We start from the raw sequence: 10,545 nt of genomic DNA, 5'->3' as shown, positions 1-10,545 counted from the left end.
CTATTTTTTACATTTAAAAAGTTAATTCACAATTTCACAAGATGAAAAGAGTTCTATGGATGAATGGTGGTGATGGCAGCACAACCATGTGAATGCACTCAATGCCACCGAACTTGTACACTTAAAAATGGCTAAGATAGTAAATTTTGTTGTATTTTACCACATTTTTTAAAAAAAGTTTAGATCCTCCCTAAAAAAAGTTAATCCACCTGGAACTCATTTTGGTGTATAATAACCAAGATCATTATTATTTTTTTCTAAAGTGGTTAGCCAATTAAATCAGTATCACTTATTGAATTACTTTTCCACCAATTTGAATACTTATATACACTTGGATATATTCTGGTCTTTTCAACTGTACATAATGCTCAGTATCTGATTAGATGGGGATTTCTAGTGAAAAGCATAAGCAGCACCCCGCCTAAATCCCCAGACCCTGGAGTTCAAGTTCCAGGGGGGGCAGGTTCAAGGAATGAACCATAAAGTGTCAATCCTTAAGCTTTTGGTGACATCTAGTGGTAGCTTCTGTTCAGTGTCAGGAAGCACACTTTCTTCCATTCATCTTCTTAATATACTAGGGCACTTTTAAATACAAAAAAAAATGCAAGCCTTAGTATGTTTAGAACGGCCCTCTCCCTGCAATCTTTCTCTCTCGTCCATCTCTCAGATGCCAAACTGCAGCTCAGATAATCACTCCTATCCTCAGAAGTTTCAATAGTTTCCATGTAAATTAGCAGAAATGGGATATAAAATCAACAAAGATGAGGACACTTCTAAAATTAATTACAAATAGAAACAAATCAACCTAGCTCTATTTAAAGTGGATAACATACATATACTAAAGAGGAGCTTCTCTGTTTCATGGAAAAAAATCTTGGAACTCACACACCTGGAGAGCCTTCTCCTAATCAGAATTAATTGGTTTGCTTAGCACATTGCCCATGTCTATTTCATAACATTTCTCACTGTTTTGTATTTTAGGTAGTTTACACAGAAAAATGTTACCCACAGGAAACTAAGTGCCTGAAGGATGAAGAGTGTCTGATTCATCTCAGATTCAAACAACCCTGATGCCTTTAAAAGAGACTTTCTCTGTGAACTTGGCACTAAGACTCTAAAGGGGGTATCAGTAGTTACTCCTAGGTCATTAATCCAGCCAATCCTTGTCTTTTTCCCAACTTCTTTATTTTATCCATTCATTTTTTCTTACTAGTTGACTTTTAACCGATCTCATGTTATTTGCCTCTCTTATTTGTTGATTCACATTTTGATGTTTCTCATTTCTACTTTTCTGGTAATCAACCTCAAGGTATGCCCTCTTAAGCTAGTGTCTGATAGTAATTCATCTGCATTCTTTACCTTAATTTATACAGCACAAATTCCCAGCAAAAACTACCTTGATGTCAAAAGAGAATAGCTATAAAAAAATCAGTCTCCACTCATGATTACTATGTGCTATGTGATTTTTATGTATTATCTCATTTAATTTTCATAGAAATTTAGCTCTTATACATCCTTCACATCTTAGTTTAATTATCACTTACTTAAGGATGCATTTTCTGGGTGTCCTATCCTACAGTGGTCCCAACCTTTTTGGTACCAGGGACCAGTTTCATGGAACACAATTTTTCCAGGGACCAGGGAGTGGGGAGAGATGGTTTTACCATGATTCAAGCTCATTACATTTATTGTGCACTTTATTTCTACTCTTATTACATTGTAATATATAATGAAATAATTATACAACTCACCACAACGTAGAATCAGTGGGAGCCCTGGGCTTGTTTTCCTTAAACTAGATGGTCCCAACTGGGGGTAATGGGAGACAGTGACCGATCATTAAGCATTAGATTCTCATAAGGAACATGCAACCTAGATCCCTTGCATGTGCAGTTCACAGCAGTGCTCATACTCTAAGAGAATCTAATGCTGCTGCTGATCTCAGAGGAAGTGGAGCTCAGGCAGTAATGCAAGTGATGGGGAGTGGGGGTAAATACAGATGAAGCTTTGCCAACTTGTCCACCACTCAGCTCCTGTTATGCAGCCCAGTTCTTAGCCCAGGAGTTGGGGACCCATGTTATACTACACCAAGCTTTTAAAAATATATCTCATAGTGCTATGTATCTCTTTCACTGTGCTTGTCATGGTGAAAATGTTGCTTTTTGTATGATAATTCAAGGAGTCTCTCATGCCTTTTGAACATTCATCCATGTGAGGATTAATAATGTCTACTTTGGCTCACCAATATGTCTCCACTGCTTAGCTAAGAGACAATAATTTATCCAAAACTAATCCTTAGTAGATTGGCATCCTAGAAAAGATTGGCCTTCTCCAAATTTCACTGAAAACTGGTTTTGGCCCATTTTTAACTCAATCAGTCATGGTCAGCTGGACACCTTGAGCCAGTGTTACCCCTGCAGCTATAATGTTATTATAATGCTGATGTAGCAAGTCCTGCCTCTAGTTTGCCGACATATAGCTTCAACTGCAAGACTTAGACTCCAGCCCCTTAGCACCTTAGATAAAAGTATTATTCACAAAAAGACATGTACTTCACAGCCCCATTTATATTGTGCTGCCTGTCCCTTCCCAGCTGTTGATAGCAAGGTTCAGTGACCCATTCTTATCCTGTCTAAAGTAAGGAAGACCGATGCTATTATCAAGTCCTCAACTCCTGCAAATCCCCAACCATGAGCCCTGAAGTGATAGGGTTACAGCTGTTTCTGCCATGACATGTTGCTATTGTATCCTAACCCTTAATTATTCCAGGGTAGGGACTGGCATTTCCTATATTATACAACTCAAAAGCCCCACAGACCAAATGCAGGAGTTCCTCTCCCAAAGCTAATGTCCAACCCTGCTAAATCTCTATGCATTCCCATAGAATGCATCTGAGCAACCAGTAACCACTACTGTCTCTGTGAATCTCCCTAAATGACTATTAATCTAGCAAACAAGTATCATTGCATTCTTGTCCCTATTTGACAGGTAAGGGAAAAAACCAAAGAGTAATTAAGTAATCTGACCAAGATCATTCACTAACTGTGATCTTGGTGCTACTTTGCTATTTGCCTTAGTTGGCATGATGTTAGCACAGTGTTTGCCATGTGGTGGGTACCACATAAATAAAAATTAGATTCAATGAATAAATGGATAGATGGTCTCATGAGGGGAGGATTCTTGCCCCTATTTTATAGTCAAGGGGTTTTAAAACCAAAGAGTAATTAAGTAACTTGACCAAGATCACAGTTAGTGAATGGTGGACACAGAATTTAAATTCAGGTCTACCAGATTATATATTACTTATTCTATATTACTAAACTCTTCAACTCAGAGATTTCTCTAGGTGCCCCAAAGCCCAAGTCAGTTGCAAATAACAATAAAAATAGCTACATTTAAAAAACATTCTGGGCACTGTATTAGATACTTTATTTCTGGGGCAAAACTGAGTCCTAAGCTAATTATGCCAGAGAGTAGTAATTCTAAACCCTACTAGATTGAAGGAATCAAGGCCTTTATAATAATACCAACCTGCCTTAATTCAGACTGGTTAGGAATGGGGCACTGAGCCCGTAGTGGAAGTTTTGGTCCACTGAACTGTTAAGAGGTGAAGAAGGAAGCAGCAGCAGAAAATTAATGGGAATTTTAAAGAGTCAAATATATCTCCAAGATTTCAAGCTGGATGAGTGCAGCTTGAGAAATTACAATTAAAACTCTCAAGTGTTATTTTTATGAAGATTTCTGAGTTACAGAAGCAATTTTACTAGGAACACAAATGATAAATTCCAAAGGAAAGGCTGTGCTACTGTTTTGTACAATGCTGTAATCCTACCACTTAATGAACCCCATTGCATTCCAGGCACTGTGCTAGGTGCTATATATGAGTCATCTAATTTAAAACTTTCACAAACACTATGAAACTATATTATCATCACACATGAAAAAAACTGAAGGTCCAATTTTTAAAGAAAATTGTCCAAGCTACATGATAACAGGATGAGAGCTTATGCATATGACCAAAAGATTTTCTCTCTACTATAACAAGTAGGCTTCAAACCTATGAGAAAGCTTTATTATTTCTTCCCAATGTTTTCTCTAAAATTTTCATACTAGGTTCCTGTATTTTTTTATTTCTCTTGAGCATTTTAATAAATATGGTAGTTGAGATGCATTCAAAAGGACATCATTGCTATGTAGTTCCTCTGATTTTCTGCTCTTGCTACGTTCGTCCAATGTCACTCACAAAATATTTATCAAAATTCTTTTAAAATCATTCTTAGATGTGCTACACTGTAAGGGAAATTAGCTTCAGAATAAACCTCACCACAAATAGATCATGTACATTCTGAAAGAAATTTCTATGAGCATTGGATATCATGTGTGCACAGCAAGACCAATACAACCTCTTTTTTTTTTTTTTTTTGGTTAGTTCTAAAATATATCCTAAAGACGAAAATATTTTTCAGAACATAGTAACTGTCCCCAAAAAGAACATTAATATGGAGGAAAAGAAGGAAAGTCACATCACATTTAAAGTAAAGGTTAAAAGGGAGTGGTCATGGAAACCACATAAAGTTTAAGAAATGTTAGAGGCCCCAGTTAGGAGGAATACTAGCAGGAAAGCCTTCTCTATCTCACCTGGCCTGAAGCAAGGGGAAAAAGGGAACTATTGCCCTATAGGAAAAAAATATTCTACCTCTAGCACTATATATATATATGTGTATATATATATGTGTGTGTGTGTGTGTGTGTGTGTGTGTGTGTGTGTGTGTGTGTATATATATATATATAAAATTATTATTATTATTTTTGGAGACTGAGTCTTGCTCTGTCACCCAGGCTGGAGTGCAGTGGCGCAATCTTGGCTCACTGCAACCTCGGCCTCCTGGGTTCAAATAATTATCCTGCCTCAGCCTCCCGAGTAGCTGGGATTACAGGCATGTAACACCATGCCCGGAATTTTTTTTTTATTTTTTGTATTTTAGTAGAGATAGGGTTTCACTGTATTGGCCAGGCTGGTCTTTAACTCCTGACCTTGTGATCCGCCTGCCTTGGCCTCCCAAAGTGCTGGGATTACAGGTGTGAGCCACCGCGCCTGGTCCACCTCTAGCACTCTTCAAGATAGTCCCAGGATCCACAGTAGGATTCAGGTCGTGATTAGAAACAGATGTTCAAGCCTCGCCTTGCGGGGAGTCAGTAATGCTGTCAGTTGCCTCATGGACAATTTAAATGCTCCTGAAACCATTTTGAAAGGGAATATGAAGGAGATGGGGTTTTAGGAGTAAGCAGAGAATACTACATGATAGAAAATATAAAGGTTTTCACCGAGATACAAATTCTTTAAATATTATTCAGTGGGTGAATTGTGGAAAACACGTGATAAGCTCTCTCTTTCATCAGTATGAAAGTGATTATAAAGAGTTCTCAACTGACTAGACCTCTGGCATATTTTCCTAAAAAGATAGCTCTAATAAATTAATTTCCAGTAAAGAAATATCGGGACTGTTGAATTATATATTTATGAGAGATCTACAACCTTTGTATGCTATAATCTCTTAAACTCATTGAACTCCAGTGAGTATTTTCCAAATGGTAATACTTAGTTATTAATAGCTTCAATATTCAGGAGATTACCCTTCAGAAACAGCTTAGCTGTTGATTGGAAAATGTTTTTCTTTGCTATTACACTTCAAAACAGACAATAAAGGGAAAAACTGCACCTTTCTCTAAGATTTGGTTCTCAGATATTGCAGGTTCTACCCTTGAGGTTATGGTAAACAAGCTGTGGGCAGAGTCCAGGATACGAAGGTTTTAAAAACTCACTAAAATAGAATAAGGCATCACCCACAGTGATGAAAGAACAAAACCAGGAGAAAGAATCATTGCCAAGATAGGAGTGTTGTATCTGAGTTTCAGCATATTAATAACAAACGTTTTTGAGTAGATGCTGGGTGGTATGCTAAGCTCTATTTTTAATATTAAAATTTATATTATAAAATATTTTGAACTTATAGAATAAGAGATGGACAGAATCTCTTGTTCATTTTGAACTTAAAGAATAAGAGATGGGACAGACCACAGAAATGTAAGATGCTAAAGTTGTCAGTTTTGCTTAATAGCCATCACTTTTAAAGACATAAAACATTATTCAGCTAAAGCCCACTCCTCATCCCATCTTTTTCCTTTCCTCCTAACTCTAAATATCCTGATTTTTCATGCTATCATTCAAATCCTATTTTGTTTTTTACTATGCCTATATTTATGCAATTTGCATTTTCACTAAATATTAATATATTTATATTTACCCATAATGACACATGTGGACCTGGTTGATTCATGTTGGCTTCTACACTGAGCTTCACCATAGGAGTAAATCTCAGTTGATTCACTCCAGGTTTTAAACATTCAAACTTTACTGATCAAAGTTGTGCATATCTCCTTGTGAACATGTGCAAATTTCTCTAAGTCCATTCCTTGAAATGGAATTTCTGGGTCGTAAAGTATGTACCCTCCAACTTTACTAGGCATTGCTAAAATTATTTCCAAAATGATTGTTATCAATTTATACATCTGCCAGGAATGTAAGTCCTCTGCTCATTTTTTTCTTATTGATTTTTAAGCATTCTTTTGGAAGTCATTTCAATGTAAATGTATTCTTCCAATTTATAACTTGAAATTTCACTTTGTTAATAGTGACTTTTGTCATAAAAATACCTTAATAATAATGTGGAAATTTTTTATCAGCATTTTCCTTCTAAGTTTGTGCTTTTTGTCTTAAAATGAAGTTCTCGACACCAATGTGTTGAATACATTTCTTCATTTTCTTGTGTTTAAAAATTTCCTCTTCACATTTAGATCTTCAAACCATCTGGAATGTATATTTGTATATACTGTTATGGAATCTCACTTTATCTTTTAACAGTTCGTCTTTTTTTTTTTTTTTTGAAAGTTCATTTTGCCACCAATGACTTTTAAAACCACCTCTGTCATACATTGTGACAGAAGTAGACTTGTTTCTAGGATCACAGTTTTGGTCTATTGGTCTGCCTATCCTTGTTTGTTGATATCATACACTTAAATTGCTAGAGCTTTATAAGAAGTCTTGGTGTCTGTAGGATGAGTTCTTCCTAACAACTGCTTTTCTGAATTGATTTGGCTTTTCTTGCTCTTTATTCCACCATGCAAATTTGAGGATTAGCTATATCTCCCATTAATGTCTCTTTTCTAAATATTTGATTCTTAATAACTTGGTGGTGGTGAAATGGAGCTATTGATTTTTTGGTTTTGTGGTTGGTTTATCACAAATCTCTTATTATTCCATTGTTAATCAACACAAATGTTATTAGGAAAAAGGGAGGGGAGCTGTGTGAAAAAAATCATGTGACTTCATTTAAAGTTGTATTGTTTTTCCAAATTAATTTGATGAGGTTGAGAACAGTTATAATAAACTCTTCCCAACCATGAGCATATCAATCTCCAGTTCTAGTTCTTCTATGTCCTTTAATAAACAATTTTTCCATAAAGATCTTACACATTTTTGCTAGATTAATCCCTGGATCATTTTTGAGCTACTTCTTGCATTTGATCTTCTGAGCCACTAGTGTGTACTCTCCTTTAATGCGCCTATTACTTTGTCAAAAAAATCATGTTTTTAAGAGTTGTGTATGTGAGTGTGTTGCATTCAGATCCCTTTACTTTTTGTTGTTGTTCACTTGTTCATCTGTTTCCTCCAGCAATTATCACACTGCACATGGTTCCTAATCATTAACCTGATCCTTCTTTCTCTGATTGCTAGAGTCCCTTGACTGTACAATTACCGTTCTCACAAATAAGCTGGGAAATCCACAGGTGCTGAATGGAAAAGATGTTTGTTTAAAGGAGGAAATGTGTTCCTCCTGACACATCTTCGAGACTCTTTTTCTGCTCAAGCCCTTCTCCCCACCTTAAAACTAGGAAACAATCTATCCAATCCTGCCTTTTGTGGACAGGAAGACCAGCCCCTTCATGCCAGTTTGAGATCCTCAGAGGTTGAAATGCCAAGCTCTTTCAGGGATTCTCTGGCCTTTGCTCCTGAGCTCTTTTGATTCCTCCACCCCTAAAGGAAGAAGCTCAATTCTCTCCACAGGACTCAGTGGCTGGCTCTAGAGCCAAGGGCAAGTGGCTTGGAATTAGGAATGGAAGCCATTATTGTCCCCAAATCCACCATTGGTTTATTTTCTATTTGTTTCTTAGTAATTAGTTGGTGGTGAAAATCAATGCTATCAGTTGAAGAATTTTGGGTTTGCTTGTTTTCAGCAGCTTTGTGGTTTGTTGGCCAAATCTTTAATACAGTATTCCACTCTTGTTCAAAACATAACTACTACTTTTGGGAGACAATAGGTGATCCTGTAGATTCCCAACGAAAAGGCAAAAAGGGAAAATATGGCCAACGTTATCTATTTGCTTTTCAAATTTACTGAGTGAATATAAACATTTTGATTTAAATCATTTGTGTTGTTATTGCGGGTTGTTTGGTTTTTAATACTGGGAACACAGAGATTCAGTTTGAAAGATATCTTGAAATCTTAAGAGTAGCATACAACAATCCCCCCATTCGCCACCCAAAATCTAGTTGGTTTAAATGAGCAGAATGATCCATTTTTCCATTTTAGTGAGCAGATGTTTATGAAAAATCTTAGAACTCTTTGCTTCATTTATGGGGAAAAATTACAAGGGAAGAAGCCATTAATCAGGTTTCTACTTGTAAATATAAGAAGACTAACACTCAGGTTCATAGACTTTTAACATGAGCTTGTTGAAAGAAACGTTAACAACTCCAAAACTAAATGAATTTTAAGTTTTTTCTCCAAAAAGCATAAAAATGGAGATTTTAACAGGAAAAATTTAAAACGTAAAAACAACTCTTCCTTGGGTAGTTACTAGTCCTTGGGTAGTTATCATAACACGTTCTTCTTTTTGTTAGTTTCTTTGAAAAGGGACTTTTGGTCCCAAGTCTGTTCCTGCTTAGTATCTGCTCCGGCGTCCCCCTCTCTCCAAGCGGCCTCCTAGACGGCCTCTGCCCCTGGGCACCCTGTGGCCTGACCGGCTGTAAGAATCACGCTGAGGAGGGCAGCCCCTTTCCATGGACAGTGGGGGCCCACGATCCGGTCTGCCCACCCGGTCTCGGCACCGCGAGTAGCGGTCGCTCCGGCTGTAACTGCTGCTGTAACTGTCGCGGCCACCGCTATAGGCGTCGGGCGAGCAGCCCCGGTACTCCTCGTAGCGGCCTCCTCCTCCGTAAGATGGCGGGGTCCCCCGCCCCGGGACGGCAACGCGCAGGTCTCCGTAGCTCTCGAAGGGTTCTCGGTAGAAGCCTCCGCTCAGATCTCCGTAGTCACGGTCGCGACCCCCGTAGCCGTCTCGGTCGCCGTAGCCTCTCAAGGGACAGTCGTCCCGCACACTGGAGTGGCCGTAATTGTGGTGGCTGTACTCTCGGGGCGAGGGGGCAAAACCCCGGGGGTCGCGGTAGTCGCGGCTCGAGTAGCCGTCTCTGGACGAGTAGCCCTCCTCCCGTGGGCCCAGGTAGGGGGCGCGGCGAGGGGGCGGCAGCTCCCGGCGTGGCGGGCCTGAGTAGCCGTCTCGCCCCCGTGCGGCCGGGGCCCTCCCGCGCATTCCACCGCCGCTGCCGCTGTGAGCCAGGCCCGACAGCGCTGCCCTCTTGGGAGGTGGACCTGACCGGCGCGGGGGCAGCGGTGGCCCACGCTTCATGGGCATTGGGGCCCTGGAGGGCCGCAGGTCGAAATCCCCCGGGTAGTCGCCGTCGTCATCGGGCCCGCCCCGGGAGGGTGATCCCCTTGGGCTGCTGCCACCCCCATGGGTCCCACGCAGGAACCTCGGGCGACCGTGGCTGCGAGGGGGCGGTGGGCCCCGCCGGCTGCTCTTGAATGCCGGCTTGGTGGCCTGGGCCACCTTGATGGCCTTACCATCCAGGGTCTTGCCGTTCATGTCTCTGACGGCGGCCTTGGCGTCTGCGGGGCTTTCGAAGGTGACGAACGCAAAGCCCCTGGACTTGTTGGTTTCTCGGTCTTTCATCAGGAGCACCTCGACGATGCGGCCATACTTGCCAAACTCAGCCTCGAGGGCTTTCTCATCGGTTTCGAGGTTGAGGCCCCCAATAAACAGCTTTCCTGGGCGATCCGCTTCAACCATGACTGTGAGTCGAACGGTTGCTCAGTGGTGGCAGGAGGCAACGAGGTGGCGCCAGTCGCAGCCTTCGTGCACGATCGTTGAGGGTGGCTCCTACCGGTCGGGCGGCGCGTAGTAGCCGAGTCTCCGGAACCTCAGCCCCAGCCCGGCTGCTGCGCGCGCCCCTCCTGCCTGTGATTGGTCGGCTGGGCAGGTTCGCTGTCGGGAAGGTTGGCAGTTTTGTGTCTCCCTTTAGTCTTTAACTTCCTGTTCACCTGACCCGGGCTTAACGGCTTTAATGGCTTTCTGAAAGCTCTGTGGCTCAAGGAAAAGCCGTTAGGTGGAAAAAAACTTTCTCTATTACTTTTTATGAAAAGAATG

At 40.5% G+C, this 10,545-nt stretch overlaps 1 protein-coding gene across 1 annotated transcript; it reads right to left on the bottom strand.

Annotated features, from left to right (window-relative positions):
- Positions 1-8,637: 8,637 nt before the first annotated feature.
- On the bottom strand, positions 8,638-10,312 carry RBMXL2 (RBMX like 2). Its single transcript, XM_002754968.5, has one exon. The coding sequence runs from the start codon at positions 10,186-10,188 to the stop codon at positions 9,004-9,006; it is 1,185 nt and encodes a 394-aa protein (XP_002755014.4). The 5' UTR covers positions 10,189-10,312; the 3' UTR covers positions 8,638-9,003.
- Between the last annotated feature and the right edge of the window lie 233 nt (positions 10,313-10,545).

The sequence above is a fragment of the Callithrix jacchus genome, chromosome 10 (assembly GCF_049354715.1).
Source record: "Callithrix jacchus isolate 240 chromosome 10, calJac240_pri, whole genome shotgun sequence".
Taxonomy (NCBI): Eukaryota; Metazoa; Chordata; class Mammalia; order Primates; family Cebidae; genus Callithrix; species Callithrix jacchus.
The sequence above is the reverse complement of the archived record's forward strand: the minus strand, read 5'-3'. Positions and strand labels throughout refer to the sequence as shown.

Bases quoted from the DNA above. Each gene is read 5' to 3' on its own strand.
- RBMXL2 (XM_002754968.5), bottom strand. From the start codon at position 10,188: ATGGTTGAAGCGGATCGCCCAGGAAAGCTGTTTATTGGGGGCCTCAAC.